General features: G+C 38.2%; 1 protein-coding gene across 2 annotated transcripts in view; it reads left to right on the forward strand.

Annotated features, from left to right (window-relative positions):
• The window catches only part of TTYH1 (tweety family member 1), a 278708-nt gene that overhangs the window by 203097 nt on the left and 56415 nt on the right, over positions 1-19196 (forward strand). For both annotated transcript variants that reach the window (XM_053690745.1, XM_053690746.1), the window contains exon 6: positions 12855-12927. In XM_053690745.1, the coding sequence (XP_053546720.1) occupies positions 12855-12927 (73 nt within the window). The remainder of the gene's footprint in view (positions 1-12854; positions 12928-19196) is intronic.

Genomic DNA, 19196 nt, shown 5'->3' on the forward strand with positions numbered 1-19196 from the left:
CAACAATGTCAGGTTTATGAATGGGGCATAAACACTCTTAAAAAGTCCATAAACTTTTAAAAGCAAGTTGAATATGCTGGTAGCTGCGGTCAAGAGTAAGACAGTGGTCGTGGCTTTACACATTTTGCAGTTATACATAACTTATCAGAGGCTATATACTATACATTTGTAAATGCACACACACGTCGATTTATTTTTTATTTTTTTATTTTAATATTTTTATTGAGGTATTTTATCAAAAGGTACAGACATCTTACGTCATTAGTCAGAATGATACACAATACTAGTAAAGTACAATCCATAGCATATAAAAATCTTGTAGAGATACAGAGTGAAAACAAAGGTTTGTACTTCATACATAAAAGGAAACAACTAACTGCAAAAAATACAAACAAACTCATTTTCTTGATATAATAAAGAATTCTGAAGGTCACTATATCAGTATTGTTTGGTTATTGAGGTTTAAAGCACCCTTAAATGTATCCAAGAGGGTGAAACACTTTTCCACTGGAGTAGCGATCTACCTACCAAGATCCAGAACCTTATTCAACAACAATGCAAAAACAAAGATAAAATACATCAACGTTCACAAAATAATTACTAATTATTGAATTGTGTGCACTCTATCTTGATCACAAACAAAAACAATTTTGGTGCTAGCAGTCATAATGAAATATTAAATGAATAAGTAAGAGAGTAGTCACAGCTAAAAGTAAATGCTGTGAAAAAGAATGACAAGGCAGCACTCAAATTGCATAAATAACGAGTGGTTTATTTGTTAAACCTACACATGTCAAAAACAAAATTCCCAAAACCCTTAATTGCAATAAAAGGAGTGACTATTAAACCCAGGCCTGGTTAGTACTATTATCTGACACACTACCGTAAAACTACGGTTATTACAAATAATGTTCGAAGTATATAACATATCTTCAACTATGCGCTATTACAAACAAGCAATGTGTGAAAGATAAACTGTTGCAACATAATTCAAAAGAGACACAGATTAACAATGTCCGTTTTAACAGAGCACTTAGTGTGAATCACACGCTCTGTGAATGAAATGTGTTACAAAGAAGCAGTTCCAGCGTTACTGATTGGGAAACCAACTGTAATAGAATTACTGAGCAGACAGTCTCACCACATTCGCGGTACAAAGTTCCAGTATTTGCTCCAACACTAGCTTGTATAATTACCACTTGATCACTCCAAGCTTTGCATATTTCTCATGCCGGATCCTGGTAATTCTCCAAACAAAGCGGTTTGTGTTAAGGCTCCATTACGGTTAATGCCTCCTTGTATTTACAAAACCGGAACTTCCATTCAAGACTGCTGCATGCTTGTCAGTTGTTAGAACCACATATAGTAACTCGGTATGCTTCAGACCAGCTGCCAGGGACTTAGCACTCCACTTCAAACAGTTGCCGCTTCACAAAACGTCAGGCATGACGCGTTTCGCCCCTCCCCTTAGTGGGCTGACTTTAGGGCTTCATCGGATGCTTGTCTCTGGTGATAACACCCCTTTTATAGCTCAATAGCTAATTTAAATTTTTAATTGATGACAGTTTTGGCACCATATTGCAACCTCATATTCAAAGATAAACAAAAAACTTTTAATTGCACAAACATCATATTTGTTAAATAATTACATGTTATGCAACATATATTTGGGTTTATACTTTTTCATTCCGGGATGGCAGAATCAGAACTACACAATGTATTTACCATTGCAATTTTTTACATCTCAAAACTTTGCTTATCTTTTAGGCCAGACTAATGACTATTACATACACAACTGAAATAATGTAAGTATAGAGATACCAAAGGTTCTTTAGCATTTGTCCCCTACTAGGGAAAAGTTCTACAGAAAGCATGAGAAATCTATTTTTTCATTAAGGCCATTTGGAGCCAGTGTATTTAATCGATAAATCCATCGGGATTCATTCCTTAATAGCATATTGTCAACATCACCACCACGGCGGTGCTGTTTTATGTGCTGAATGCCAGTTACTTTCATAATAGTAAAATCAGAATTATGATATAATTCAAAGTGTCTGGCCATTGGGCTATCCTGCTCTTTGTTCTTAATGTCATCCCTATGCTCTCTGACTCGATCTTTCAGATCACGCTTAGTTTTCCCTATGTAAAATAGGGGACATGAGCAGTGCAAAAGGTAAATAACACCTGTAGTGTTGCAGGTTATCCACTGTTTTATATTGTATTGTCTACCTGTTAAAGTTTCAAATTTACATGTTTTTTGTATAAACCTGCAATACACGCAATGCCCACAAGGGCTACAGCCTTGCCATTTGCCTCTTGTGCTTAACCAATTGGTTTTCGGTTCTCTTATGTATTCACTTCTAACAAGCTTATCCTTAAGACTATCAGCTCTGCGTGCTGTCAACAAAGGGAAGTCTCCTACATAATCTTTCAGTTCAGTATCAATAGTCAACATATGCCAATATTTATTCATTATGTCTCTAAGTTTGCCCCAGTGTGCGTTGTACTTAGTTATGAGGCGTACCTTATCACCATTCCTTTTAACTGCATTATGTTTGTAGAGCAGATCATTTCTTATGCTGTTCCTAGCCCTCGTCCAGGCCCTTTTAACCTGTCTCTTAGAATATCCTCTTTCAAGGAACCTAGACGACATCTCTTTGGCCTGTGATTCAAACTCCTCTAAGTCGGAACAATTCCTTCGTAACCGAAGGAATTGGCCAACTGGAATGCCAGTTTTTAGGCATTCAGGATGGTGGCTAGTAGCATGTAAAAGGCTATTAGTGGCCGTTGATTTACGATGGACCTTAGTGGTTAGATGTCTACCTTCTTTCCTAATTGATAGATCTAAAAAAGTTGCTTCATCTTTACTCATTTCACATGTAAGAAAGATGTTGTACCCATTGTCAGTGTTCAAAATACTCAAGAAATTCTCTAACAACTCTTTGCTGCCCCGCCACAGGAGTAGAATATCATCTACATAGCGGAGCCAGAGTGCCACATGTGCCTCCACTAGGGATTCAAAACACGAAAAAACCTCTCGTGCCTCCCATAAGCCAAGATGTAAACAGGCATATGTGGGGGCACATGTGGCACCCATGGCCGTGCCTTGGAGCTGTCTATAATATCTTCCATCAAATTGGAATATATTATTGTTCAATATTAGTTGTAACAGAGAGATTACAAAATCAGTATGTTTTTGAAAATCATGCCCTCTTTGTTCAAGAAAATATCTGGTTGCTCTGATTCCCACATTATGGGGGATCGAGGAGTATAACGACTCAACATCAAGGGCCACTAACCATGTGTCTTCATCAACGTCAATGCCATCTAATTTCCTAAGGACATCCGAAGTATCCTGGACATAGGAGGGCAGTGAACTCAGGAAGGGTCTCATAAAGTAGTCTATATATCTACTCGCTCCTTCCATAGGCCCCCCTATGCCCGAGATATTTGGTCGTCCCGGCGGTTTGCTCATGCTTTTGTGCAGCTTAGGGATGCAGTAAAAGGTTGGCACAATTGGAAACTTTTTGAACATGAATGCATGTTCTTTGGTTGTTATTAGCCCCTCTCTCAAAGCATCATTGAGAATAAACAAAAGCTCATTGCAAGATGTGTCAAATGCAATTCTGTTTGTCAATTCATACTGTGTAGTATTAGATAATTGCCTCTGGATTTCTGTCACATAATCATGATCATTCATGACCACCAAATTACCACCCTTGTCGGATGATTTAAAAATGAGTCCCTTACTATTGAGTAATTCTTTGAGAGACCTTCTCTCATCTATACTCAAATTATCCTGAACAACTTCACATCCTTGTAAATCCCCAATCTCTCTTTCAACGCATCTTACAAAGTTTTGAATCTCTGGAGCTGTTGAGAGTGGGGGCATGTATTTTGAAGTCGGTCTAAAATTGGATTTTTTAGGGTGTTGAGTACTATCAACATCCTCATTTTGCTCCTCTAAGAGTGACAGTAAATCATCCAGGGCAGGTTTGTCACTTCTGTCCAGAGGCACATCCGGACCCACTTTTCTATTCATCACTTTTTTAAGTACCAACTTCCTGGCAAATAAATTAAGGTCTTTTATGAATTCAAATTTATCCAGATGTGCCGATGGACAGAACGACAAACCTTTACTTAGCAGTGACATTTGTGTGAGGGAAAGGGGAACGGAAGATAGGTTCACAACCCTGACTGTGTCAACACCCCCAGACCCATGTGAGCCAAGAATAGAGGTTATACCCTCTGATTCCTGGTTAACATCCGTGTACCTCTGTTGTTCTTGTATCTCCCACCACCTCTTCTCCTGTTTGAAGAGCGTCCACCTCCCTCTCTTTCTCCTGCCCCCCTCCTTGTTTTCTGCCTAAAGGGGGCAGGTCTGAAGAAGAGCCCACCACAATTTCATTTTGCTCATTATCTGAGTTGTCAGTCCCTGAGTCATATGAAAACCTGCTGTTATTACTATTTCTGTAGATATAGATCTTGTTTTTCCTTTCATCATCCTGATCTCTCATTAATTTTTTCCTCTTTCTGAATTTCACTTCATTTTGTAATTTATCTAGATTCCTTTGAATCTCTTTATTTAGTTTTTCGAAAGCTGGATCTACAGAAAAAATATTTACAGCTATGTATGCCTTTTCTACTTCTATCTTACTTTCTTCTAACTTAATTTTATCCTCTGATATCATTAATTCCATCAGTTCAATTGTACATTTAGTTAGAATTGCATTCCATTTTGCAACAAATTCATTATCAGCATTTGGTCCTCTTAAACTAATGCCAGGGTCCAGTTTAATCCTTAGACCTCTAGGTATTAGTTTTTCTCTAACATAGTTCTCAAGGCTAGCAATCTCCCATTTAAGTTTCAATTCTTTAATAGCTTTAGCTTTATATAGTTTAAATGCTGTAAAAACATCCTCACTTTTTTCATCAATGTTTTGCTCATTAATGATAATTGTGGCTTTAAAAGCTTCACTCACATCACTTTGCCATCTTTCATCAGTAATTTTAAATGCCATTTTGCCACCCCAGAATGAAAAACAACAGTGTTCTTGACAATATGGAGGATACCAAATAATAAATAAACTCCACTCGGTTCGTAATCAAAGATAGGTGCTCAACTGAAACAGCATTAAATCAGCTGCATATGTCCAAATTACTAATTATTGAATTGTGTGCACTCTATCTTGATCACAAACAAAAACAATTTTGGTGCTAGCAGTCATAATGAAATATTAAATGAATAAGTAAGAGAGTAGTCACAGCTAAAAGTAAATGCTGTGAAAAAGAATGACAAGGCAGCACTCAAATTGCATAAATAACGAGTGGTTTATTTGTTAAACCTACACATGTCAAAAACAAAATTCCCAAAACCCTTAATTGCAATAAAAGGAGTGACTATTAAACCCAGGCCTGGTTAGTACTATTATCTGACACACTACCGTAAAACTACGGTTATTACAAATAATGTTCGAAGTATATAACATATCTTCAACTATGCGCTATTACAAACAAACAATGTGTGAAAGATAAACTGTTGCAACATAATTCAAAAGAGACGCAGATTAACAATGTCCGTTTTAACAGAGCACTTAGTGTGAATCACACGCTCTGTGAATGAAATGTGTTACAAAGAAGCAGTTCCAGCGTTACTGATTGGGAAACCAACTGTAATCGAATTACTGAGCAGACAGTCTCACCACATTCGCGGTACAAAGTTCCAGTATTTGCTCCAACACTAGCTTGTATAATTACCACTTGATCACTCCAAGCTTTGCATATTTCTCATGCCGGATCCTGGTAATTCTCCAAACAAAGCGGTTTGTGTTAAGGCTCCATTACGGTTAATGCCTCCTTGTATTTACAAAACCGGAACTTCCATTCAAGACTGCTGCATGCTTGTCAGTTGTTAGAACCACATATAGTAACTCGGTATGCTTCAGACCAGCTGCCAGGGACTTAGCACTCCACTTCAAACAGTTGCCGCTTCACAAAACGTCAGACATGACGCGTTTCGCCCCTCCCCTTAGTGGGCTGACTTTAGGGCTTCATCGGATGCTTGTCTCTGGTGATAACACCCCTTTTATAGCTCAATAGCTAATTTAAATTTTTAATTGATGACAGTTTTGGCACCATATTGCAACCTCATATTCAAAGATAAACAAAAAACTTTTAATTGCACAAACATCATATTTGTTAAATAATTACATGTTATGCAACATATATTTGGGTTTATACTTTTTCATTCCGGGATGGCAGAATCAGAACTACACAATGTATTTACCATTGCAATTTTTTACATCTCAAAACTTTGCTTATCTTTTAGGCCAGACTAATGACTATTACATACACAACTGAAATAATGTAAGTATAGAGATACCAAAGGTTCTTTAGCATTTGTCCCCTACTAGGGAAAAGTTCTACAGAAAGCATGAGAAATCTATTTTTTCATTAAGGCCATTTGGAGCCAGTGTATTTAATCGATAAATCCATCGGGATTCATTCCTTAATAGCATATTGTCAACATCACCACCACGGCGGTGCTGTTTTATGTGCTGAATGCCAGTTACTTTCATAATAGTAAAATCAGAATTATGATATAATTCAAAGTGTCTGGCCACTGGGCTATCCTGCTCTTTGTTCTTAATGTCATCCCTATGCTCTCTGACTCGATCTTTCAGATCACGCTTAGTTTTCCCTATGTAAGATGCGTTGAAAGAGAGATTGGGGATTTACAAGGATGTGAAGTTGTTCAGGATAATTTGAGTATAGATGAGAGAAGGTCTCTCAAAGAATTACTCAATAGTAAGGGACTCATTTTTAAATCATCCGACAAGGGTGGTAATTTGGTGGTCATGAATGATCATGATTATGTGACAGAAATCCAGAGGCAATTATCTAATACTACACAGTATGAATTGACAAACAGAATTGCATTTGACACATCTTGTAATGAGCTTTTGTTTATTCTCAATGATGCTTTGAGAGAGGGGCTAATAACAACCAAAGAACATGCATTCATGTTCAAAAAGTTTCCAATTGTGCCAACCATTTACTGCATCCCTAAGCTGCACAAAAGCATGAGCAAACCGCCGGGACGACCAATTATCTCGGGCATAGGGGGGCCTATGGAAGGAGCGAGTAGATATATAGACTACTTTATGAGACCCTTCCTGAGTTCACTGCCCTCCAATGTCCAGGATACTTTGGATGTCCTTAGGAAATTAGATGGCATTGACGTTGATGAAGACACATGGTTAGTGACCCTTGATGTTGAGTCGTTATACTCCTCGATCCCCCATAATGTGGGAATCAGAGCAACCAGATATTTTCTTGAACAAAGAGGGCATGATTTTCAAAAACATACTGATTTTGTAATCTCTCTGTTACAACTAATATTGAACAATAATATATTCCAATTTGATGGAAGATATTATAGACAGCTCCAAGGCACGGCCATGGGTGCCACATGTGCCCCCACATATGCCTGTTTACATCTTGGCTTATGGGAGGCACGAGAGGTTTTTTCGTGTTTTGAATCCCTAGTGGAGGCACATGTGGCACTCTGGCTCCGCTATGTAGATGATATTCTACTCCTGTGGCGGGGCAGCAAAGAGTTGTTAGAGAATTTCTTGAGTATTTTGAACACTGACAATGGGTACAACATCTTTCTTACATGTGAAATGAGTAAAGATGAAGCAACTTTTTTAGATCTATCAATTAGGAAAGAAGGTAGACATCTAACCACTAAGGTCCATCGTAAATCAACGGCCACTAATAGCCTTTTACATGCTACTAGCCACCATCCTGAATGCCTAAAAACTGGCATTCCAGTTGGCCAATTCCTTCGGTTACGAAGGAATTGTTCCGACTTAGAGGAGTTTGAATCACAGGCCAAAGAGATGTCGTCTAGGTTCCTTGAAAGAGGATATTCTAAGAGACAGGTTAAAAGGGCCTGGACGAGGGCTAGGAACAGCATAAGAAATGATCTGCTCTACAAACATAATGCAGTTAAAAGGAATGGTGATAAGGTACGCCTCATAACTAAGTACAACGCACACTGGGGCAAACTTAGAGACATAATGAATAAATATTGGCATATGTTGACTATTGATACTGAATTGAAAGATTATGTAGGAGACTTCCCTTTGTTGACAGCACGCAGAGCTGATAGTCTTAAGGATAAGCTTGTTAGAAGTGAATACATAAGAGAACCGAAAACCAATTGGTTAAGCACAAGAGGCAAATGGCAAGGCTGTAGCCCTTGTGGGCATTGCGTGTATTGCAGGTTTATACAAAAAAAAAACATGTAAATTTGAAACTTTAACAGGTAGACAATACAATATAAAACAGTGGATAACCTGCAACACTACAGGTGTTATTTACCTTTTGCACTGCTCATGTCCCCTATTTTACATAGGGAAAACTAAGCGTGATCTGAAAGATCGAGTCAGAGAGCATAGGGATGACATTAAGAACAAAGAGCAGGATAGCCCAGTGGCCAGACACTTTGAATTATATCATAATTCTGATTTTACTATTATGAAAGTAACTGGCATTCAGCACATAAAACAGCACCGCCGTGGTGGTGATGTTGACAATATGCTATTAAGGAATGAATCCCGATGGATTTATCGATTAAATACACTGGCTCCAAATGGCCTTAATGAAAAAATAGATTTCTCATGCTTTCTGTAGAACTTTTCCCTAGTAGGGGACAAATGCTAAAGAACCTTTGGTATCTCTATACTTACATTATTTCAGTTGTGTATGTAATAGTCATTAGTCTGGCCTAAAAGATAAGCAAAGTTTTGAGATGTAAAAAATTGCAATGGTAAATACATTGTGTAGTTCTGATTCTGCCATCCCGGAATGAAAAAGTATAAACCCAAATATATGTTGCATAACATGTAATTATTTAACAAATATGATGTTTGTGCAATTAAAAGTTTTTTGTTTATCTTTGAATATGAGGTTGCAATATGGTGCCAAAACTGTCATCAATTAAAAATTTAAATTAGCTATTGAGCTATAAAAGGGGTGTTATCACCAGAGACAAGCATCCGATGAAGCCCTAAAGTAAGCCCACTAAGGGGAGGGGCGAAACGCGTCATGCCTGACGTTTTGTGAAGCGGCAACTGTTTGAAGTGGAGTGCTAAGTCCCTGGCAGCTGGTCTGAAGCATACCGAGTTACTATATGTGGTTCTAACAACTGACAAGCATGCAGCAGTCTTGAATGGAAGTTCCGGTTTTGTAAATACAAGGAGGCATTAACCGTAATGGAGCCTTAACACAAACCGCTTTGTTTGGAGAATTACCAGGATCCGGCATGAGAAATATGCAAAGCTTGGAGTGATCAAGTGGTAATTATACAAGCTAGTGTTGGAGCAAATACTGGAACTTTGTACAGCGAATGTGGTGAGACTGTCTGCTCAGTAATTCTATTACAGTTGGTTTCCCAATCAGTAAAGCTGAAACTGCTTCTTTGTAACACATTTCATTCACAGAGCGTGTGATTCACACTAAGTGCTCTGTTAAAACGGACATTGTTAATCTGTGTCTCTTTTGAATTATGTTGCAACAGTTTATCTTTCACACATTGTTTGTTTGTAATAGCACATAGTTGAAGATATGTTATATACTTCGAACATTATTTGTAATAACCGTAGTTTTACGGTAGTGTGTCAGATAATAGTACTAACCAGGCCTGGGTTTAATAGTCACTCCTTTTATTGCAATTAAGGGTTTTGGGAATTTTGTTTTTGACATGTGTAGGTTTAACAAATAAACCACTCGTTATTTATGCAATTTGAGTGCTGCCTTGTCATTCTTTTTCACAGCATTTACTTTTAGCTGTGACTACTCTCTTACTTATTCATTTAAAAGTTCACAAAATAATTGCAACAGGTCGTCTTCATGTGTAAACTATAGGCATGTGTGTGTGTAGGACCGTCTTTAACACAGGGCAAAAGGGGCAGCTGCCCAGGGCCCAGTCTTTGTTAAGGGGCCCAAGAGTCCTAAAAAAAAATTATTTGTGGGAAACTGTGCCAGACTGAGCTGGGATCATGTGACATGCCAAGCTAGTGCCATGTGCTGTTTTAGGTGTGCACTGTGCAGCACTGAATGCTAAGCCCTAACTCGGCATCCAACCAATCATACTGTATAAGAAAAGGTTCTGCTGGGGTTACCAGGTAACTGCTCTGGTGGTGGGGATTGTTCAGGGTAGGGCTGACTGTAGGCGCATGCAGCAGAAAGCTGGAGCGGCAGGCACGTGAGGATTTGAACATCTGTGCAGCTGCAGACACTGCTCTCTTCCGTCTTGAGGCATACATACATTGTATTTTTAATATTGGATTATATATTGGAGTGTGTACATAAATTTGTGTGTGCTCTGTAGTGTGTGTTTGTGTGTACATGTACAGGGAGTGCAGAATTATTAGGCAAGTTGTATTTTTGAGGATTAATTTTATTATTGAACAACAACCATGTTCTCAATGAACCCAAAAAACTCATTAATATCAAAGCTGAATATTTTTGGAAGTAGTTTTTAGTTTGTTTTTAGTTTTAGCTATTTTAGGGGGATATCTGTGTGTGCAGGTGACTATTACTGTGCATAATTATTAGGCAACTTAACAAAAAACAAATATATACCCATTTCAATTATTTATTTTTACCAGTGAAACCAATATAACATCTCAACATTCACAAATATACATTTCTGACATTCAAAAACAAAACAAAAACAAATCAGTGACCAATATAGCCACCTTTCTTTGCAAGGACACTCAAAAGCCTGCCATCCATGGATTCTGTCAGTGTTTTGATCTGTTCACCATCAACATTGCGTGCAGCAGCAACCACAGCCTCCCAGACACTGTTCAGAGAGGTGTACTGTTTTCCCTCCTTGTAAATCTCACATTTGATGATGGACCACAGGTTCTCAATGGGGTTCAGATCAGGTGAACAAGGAGGCCATGTCATTAGATTTTCTTCTTTTATACCCTTTCTTGCCAGCCACGCTGTGGAGTACTTGGACGCATGTGATGGAGCATTGTCCTGCATGAAAATCATGTTTTTCTTGAAGGATGCAGACTTCTTCCTGTACCACTGCTTGAAGAAGGTGTCTTCCAGAAACTGGCAGTAGGACTGGGAGTTGAGCTTGACTCCATCCTCAACCCGAAAAGGCCCCACAAGCTCATCTTTGATGATACCAGCCCAAACCAGTACTCCACCTCCACCTTGCTGGCGTCTGAGTCGGACTGGAGCTCTCTGCCCTTTACCAATCCAGCCACGGGCCCATCCATCTGGCCCATCAAGACTCACTCTCATTTCATCAGTCCATAAAACCTTAGAAAAATCAGTCTTGAGATATTTCTTGGCCCAGTCTAGACGTTTCAGCTTGTGTGTCTTGTTCAGTGGTGGTCGTCTTTCAGCCTTTCTTACCTTGGCCATGTCTCTGAGTATTGCACACCTTGTGCTTTTGGGCACTCCAGTGATGTTGCAGCTCTGAAATATGGCCAAACTGGTGGCAAGTGGCATCTTGGCAGCTGCACGCTTGACTTTTCTCAGTTCATGGGCAGTTATTTTGCGCCTTGGTTTTTCCACACGCTTCTTGCGACCCTGTTGACTATTTTGAATGAAACGCTTGATTGTTCGATGATCACGCTTCAGAAGCTTTGCAATTTTAAGAGTGCTGCATCCCTCTGCAAGATATCTCACTATTTTTGACTTTTCTGAGCCTGTCAAGTCCTTCTTTTGACCCATTTTGCCAAAGGAAAGGAAGTTGCCTAATAATTATGCACACCTTATATAGGGTGTTAATGTCATTAGACCACACCCCTTCTCATTACAGAGATGCACATCACCTAATATGCTTAATTGGTAGTAGGCTTTTGAGCCTATACAGCTTGGAGTAAGACAACATGCATAAAGAGGATGATGTGGTCAAAATACTAATTTGCCTAATAATTCTGCACTCTCTGTATATGTGTTTGCTCTGGAGAGTGTGTGTGTGTACATGAATATGTGTATACTCTGGAGAGTGTGTGTGTGTATGGGTTAGGGAAGTTTGGTCTGTTAGGCATTCCCTTGGTATTCATGAAAGTGGTAATTTTGCTGTACAGAGGCTGTCTAAACAATAAATATGTAGTGAATATCCAAAAACTGGTGAGATGCTTTTAGGGGGGCCCAACATTCTTGTACCAGGGCCCTGTAGACATTAGGTCCGACACTGATTTTTACTATGCAATGCTGTGCATTGCATTAAATATTTATGTACTTAAAAAAATATATAAATAAATTAATTAATTAGTAAATATTTTAAATTAATCCACAGTGGAGGAATTTATATATTTATTTACTTATTTAGTACTGCTTAGGTCCAGTTTCACATATTGCAATTTATTTCATATTTTTTTGAAAATGATTAGCCCAACAGTGGATGATCCACTGCTGGGCTAATCATTTAAAAAAAAAAAAAAAAAAAAAAAAATTGAAGGAAATGTTTGCCCAGGGCCCAGTCAGTATTAAAGACGGCCCTGTGTGTGTGTGTGTATTTTTATATAAAGCTTCCTGATACGACAATCAGCAAGACTGGCAATTACTCTATCTACTTCATCAAACTAACATAGAATAAAACCTGATTCAAGCTACTCTGCACATAGGTTGCGATAACACATAATGACAGCTTTTTACTTACTTGCAAACTGTTAAGAAAATAAAGTGACAATGTTTAAAATCAATGCTGTTTTATCTTTAAAATGATTTGATTGCCAAGATTACAAGCAATATATTCACAGCTAGATACCAACATTATGGTGATCCTTTTTTCTCTTTTTTATTTCTGTTTACAGGATGACAGTAGTGAGCTTCTTTGTTCTTTTTCTCAGTTGGGGAACCATGGGGCTAGAGATGGCCGCAGCAGTGGTAAGTCTGTGTATCTGAAACTGAGACGCTGCTCCAAAAAGCAACAGATAGACAGACAGACAGACAGACAAACAGATAGATAGAAAAATAGATTTGTTTTTCGCTTCCACCAAATTAATAAAGCAACCTGGGGGCAAGTCATTAGGTGAGTGTGCCCTTAGCAATGATATACACATATATCATAGCAATATATATATATACAGGGCTTTTTTGGTGGGGGTAATCACTGGTACTGAGTACCCCCACCTCTGCCAACTCATAACAGGTAAAATTTGTAATCACCATGTAAATACTCTAGTTTTCACAAGAGGGGCTGCAAAGTACATCAGACATTCTAAATAATGTTGTCCCTTTGCTTTTCTCAAAGTTACTGAGCAGAACATATCAATCAGTAATCAATGAGTACCTTTTTTCTGAGTACTGGCACCTTTTCTTGTACAAAAAAGCACTATATATATATATACAGCTGTCTGAAGCTGTCATGCGCAGTAGAGACTGCGTGGGGACAAACATACCTGGCCATTCATCTCAGCGAGAGACAGCTTCAGGAAGCTCCAGCACTCTCAGCTGTTATGTTACAACCGAGAGCTGGAGTTCCTGAAGCTTCAGGCATCTGCCGCATATGGAGTCGGAGCATGATTGGTGCTCCGCCTCGATATGAGGGCAGATGCCTGATGGTTACAGACAGTGACACTGTGTGTGTCACCGTCTGTAACAATCTTCTGATGGTGCAAGCGGGAGGTGTGGGCTGGAGGCCGGTGGGCGGCTTAGGAGGTGGGAGAGAAGGGAGTGGGAGAGCCCTACATTACAGAAATTATTTTTTTAAAGGAACAGGGAGGGATGAGGCAGCTATCGCAGGAGAGAAGAGGTGGTGGGACCACTACACTACAGAAGAATAAAAAAAAAAAGGGGGTTTATAGGTACTGGCAGACAGCTGCCAGTACCTAAGATGGCGGCAATAGTTAGCGGAGGCATGGTTAGACAGCTGTTTGAGTTGGGATCAGAGAGGTTGGAGGGTTAGGGAGATCCTACACTGCAAAAAAATAAAGAGATAGAGGGATAGAGATAGAGGGATGGGGATAGGGATAGATGGATAGAGGAATAGGGATAGAGGGATAGGGATAGAGATAGATCAAGATAGGGATAGAGATAGAGGGATAGATGAATAGAGGGATAGATGGATAGAGGAATAGGTATATTTCTTTCCTTAAACATTTTGTCCCGTGTACACGGGCTTTAACACTAGTATATCTATAATACACAATTTGTACATATTACTTGCATATAAAAGATTTATAAGTCTAAGATTATTTTAATTTAAATCTGCACATAAATAAAAGCAACAAGTGAATACTGAGACACCTTACATCAGTCTGCTACTGGTTTATCCTGTAGTCGCTCATCTTAAATTACACCAGCAAATATTTTTACTAAAGAATAAATACTATTTCCCATTTATTCAAGAATAAGGGACACATTTAATTTGGCACTTTATATGTAAGGTTTACCATTTTAGTAGCCATGAGGTACAGCTGCATTACTATTCATTGGGAAAGATATTTTTTCCCCAGCGTTTTAGCTATAATCAAATGATCTTTTTAAACATTTAGTTTCTGTCCTTTTTAAATAGATCTGTTTTTTCTTATGAATTCCGATTACTGAGAGTTTATGATCAACATTACAAAAAAGTATAGTTATAATTAGGACAATTTATTATAAATTGCCGACAGGTTAAGTACCACTAAGAGCTTGATTTATCATCATCTAAGTATACGGGCCTTGTTATTCTCCTCTATGTTTGTCTGAGCGCGCCTATATAGAAGCGCACTGCGCACATATGCGAATATGTTTATAAAAAAAACAGCAAGCAAAGATAAATATCTCCAGTCACATGACACTTTCTGCCTTATATATCATCATAAAACTAATTGCACCTGTGTACAGGCTGAAGGAAAATTAGTATTTTTTTATTTGCTCTAATTTCTTTCAACATAAAACTATCGTGCCTGTTTACAGGCTAATACAATTATATATATTTTTTTTATAATTGAGCCTGTTTTCAGAACAATAAAATAAATGTACATTTTATTTTTTTCAATTGGGATATTATTTTCCACCCATTTTCTTTATAAGAAAGGAATAGGAATACCATTGGCACCCTTATGCACTCCTGCAAGGGTATTTCTTCTTCCTCCTCCTCATCATTTTGCCTTTCCACTCTTCTTGAAATAGAAATTCCTGCCACAATCGAAAGTATTCCATGTTGTGCACACAAAGGAAGCCCTCAGTATTTATGGAGAACTGATTTGCACACATTAGAAAGAGAACTTCAGGGGCCCCATCCGATATGTGGCGTCGCCGGCTTTTGCGGGGGTTTGGTATCCTATATACAGCGCCGCATATAAATGCGGCATGTATATTTCACCCGTCGGACGTCGTTTTTTTCCCCATAGACTAACATATAAAACCCGTGCAAATTGGTATCCAATATCCAGCGCAAGGCCTTACGTGGCGAAAATGGAGAAAACTTACTCCATTTTCACCTTGCCATAAAAAGCAGCCGTAGCAGGCCTTGCGCTGAGTATGGGAGCACCGTAACTCCCTAAAATGCCTGCAAAAAAACACCTAACGCATGCGCAATGTCTATCTACCTGTCAACCGCAATCCCCCACCGCAATACCTAATAAAGTGTATTAACCCCTAAACCGCCGCTCCCGGAGCCCACTGCCACCTACATTATATGTATTAACCCCTAAACTGCCGCTCCCGGACCCCGCCGCCACCTACATTAAATTTATTAACCTCTAATCTGACCCTCCTACACTGCCGCCACCTACATTAAATGTATTACCCCCTAAACCTAATTCTAACCCTAACACCCCCTAACTTAATTATTATTTAAATAAATCTAAATAATATTAATATTATTAACTAAATTATTCTTATTTAAAACTAAATACTTACCTATAAAATAAGCCCTAAGATAGCTACAATATAATTAATAATTACATTGAAGCTATTTTAGGATTTATATTTATTTTACAGGTAACTTTGTATTTATTTTAGCTAGGTACAATAGCTATTAAATAGTTAATAACTATTTAATAGCTACCTAGTTAAAATAATTATAAAATTACCTGTAAAATAAATCCTAACCTAAGATACAAATACACCTAACACTACATTATCAATCAATAAATTAATTAAATAAATTAACTACAATTATCTAAAATAAAATACAATTAAATAAACTAAACTATATTACAAAAAAACAAACACTAAATTACAAAAAATAAAAAAATATTACAAGAAGTTTAATCTAATTACACCTAATCTAAGCCCCCTAATAAAATAAAAAAGCCCCCAAAAATAATAAAATTCCCTATCCTAAACTAAATTACAAATAGCCCTTAAAAGGGCCTTTTGCGGGGCATTGCCCCAAAGTAATCAGCTCTTTTACCTGTAAAAAAAAGAAATACAATACCCTCCCCAACATTACAACCCACACACCCCTACTCTAAAACCCACCTGATCCCCCCTTAAAAAAACCTAACACTACCCCATTGAAGATCACCCTACCTTGAGCCGTCTTCACCCAGCCGGGCACCACTGGTCATCCGATGGGGCAGATGAGGACATCCGGACCGGCAGAAGTCTTCATCCTATCCGGGCAGAAGAGGACATCCGGACCGGCAGACATCTTCATCCAAGCGGCATCTTCTATCTTCTTCCATCCGACGAGGAACGGCTCCATCTTGAAGACCTCCGGTGCGGAACATCCTTCTCGGCCGACAGACTAACGATGAATGAATATTCCTTTAAATGACGTCATCCAAGATGGCGTCTCTCGAATTCCGAATGGCTGATAGGGTTTAGGGGTTAATAATAGGATAGGTTTATTGCGGTGTGGGCTATGGCGGTTTAGGGGTTAATAATTAGGCTTATTGCATTGTGGGGGGGTTGTTGGTCTAGGGCAGAGCTTTCCAAACTTTTCATGTTGTGAAACAATTTTTAGACCTACATCATTTTGCGACACAGTAATTCAGTTGTACTAGCAAACAGGAGGTTAAACTAACTTGTTTTAAGAGATACAGACACATACATAAATTATATAATAACTAAATGTATTTACAAGTAGCAGTAAGTATGTGCAAGAATTAAAAAAAAGTTTAATATCACCAATAGCTACTTACTATTTAATGGGATGTATAAGGTTGATAGGATGAACACAGTTTCTGAATATTTAGTGGAATATTAGATAAAGACACTTGCATTTTATCATCAAGCATTTTAAGCTTCCACTTCCTATCCATATATCAAGAGCAGGAGCAGCAATGCATTACTGGGAGCTAGCTGCAAAAAAAAAACCCCACTGACTTCAGCTCAGCATTTAAGCTGCCGCCCTCAGAGCTCAGTGAGTCCGATTGACTACTGCCCACACTGCAAACACACTGCTGTCCCACTCACTGACTACACATGCAGTCACAAGCCAATTAAGGAGACTACATGTGCAGTTAGGAGCCAATGTGCTGCCAATGGGAATAGTTTCAGTTCCCACTGAGCTGCGCCAATAGGTTAAGATGATCTGTGTCCCCCTAGGTATCAATCACGTGTCAACCATGTGATATGCGTAGCAGGCAGGCGGAAAGTCAGAAACCAAAACCAAAAATTAAAAAAAAAATTGTGCTGATGCAGGGACACACCTACACACTGCTGCTGACACACTAGTGTGTCCCGACACACAGTTTGGAAAGCACTGGTCTAGGGGTTAATACATTTATTATTAGGAGTGAGAGGGGGGATTGCGGATATAGGGGTATACGTGTCGGGCTTATTTTTGGGAGGCAGGTTAGACAGTTACGGGAGATTTTTAGGTGCAGGCAGTTTCTAAAGTGCCGTAAGTCACTGGCGACTCCAGAAATTTGTAGTTACGCTCATTTCTGGACATCGCTAGTTTGTCCGACTTACGGCACTTTAGCAACTGCCGGCGGGGTATATGTAATTAAAGTGATGTAATTAAACCCTTTTTGTTTTGTGGCAAACGAAAGTGACTATGCGAGTTGCGCCTGGTAGCATTTTAGAGACGAATTTCACAAGTTTTTAGGAGCATTTTAGATTGATAAATAGATTGATAAATAGGGGATTACAATCGTGTGCACATTTTCAAGCGCTAAGGGCCGGATTACGAGTGGCACTCATGCAAGTGATATCGGGTTTATTGCTGCTTTTTTGCGCACGTCGGATGTAGCATGCATATTACAAGTTAAAAGTAAACATGATCACTTGACGGCAATCTAATTTAATGCGTCAGGACAGCGCAACCCCAGAGCTCTGGTTAACTGTTACTCTTGAATAAAAAGTGTCACAAAACACATACAAAAAGGCATTTAAAAGTACAGTTACACTCATAATAATATAATCTCATAAAAGTTATTAAAAAAAATAATGCCTTAAAAAACTTATAAGGGCTCAAAAATATGATGTCTCAGGTATTAGAAAAAAAAAGACATGCATAGGGTTTTAACATAGAAATACATACATACATACATATACATGTCTACATATATTTATGTAGTGTGTGTATATATATATATATATATATATAGTGTATATATACAATTATGTTTATATATATATTTATCTATTTATATGTGTATATATGTATTTAGCGAGATATATACACATATGTATACACATATAGACATATATAGAAGTGCATTGGAGCTCTTTGTCAAGTAGAAATATTCATTTTTAATAAAGTGTTGTAATGTCTATTTACTTTAAATATTTTTACATTCCAATGTTCTGTGTAGAGCAAAATATTTTGAAATAGATTTTCCTATATGTATCTGTATTTATCTATACCTATATATAATCATATATATAGATATAGATATATATTGTACCAAAATACCATCAGATATATATAGAAATATGTATTTATGAGTATATAGAACATATTCTGTTATGTGAAGAACATTGGAATGTGAAATATTTTCATGGTGGGTTAGCACACTTGAGAATATGTGATTGGGTTTGCATGCGAGTAGGGTGTTGGGTTTTTTCCAACATTTTTTGCTCCATTGACTGCGATGGGGGAATACATTAATGCAGTCACGTTATTCTAACTTTAGCTTTTTGCGTGCATTGGATTCGTGCACAAGCAAAAACTTTTTACTTTCAACTTGTAATACGAGAGCTTCTCAGTGCGCTGAAAAAGCTTACGTCTAGCAGCGTTAGTGCGAGAGCTGGACTCCACTTGTAATACC

This window comes from Bombina bombina, chromosome 8, assembly GCF_027579735.1.
Source record: "Bombina bombina isolate aBomBom1 chromosome 8, aBomBom1.pri, whole genome shotgun sequence".
NCBI classification, from domain to species: Eukaryota; Metazoa; Chordata; class Amphibia; order Anura; family Bombinatoridae; genus Bombina; species Bombina bombina.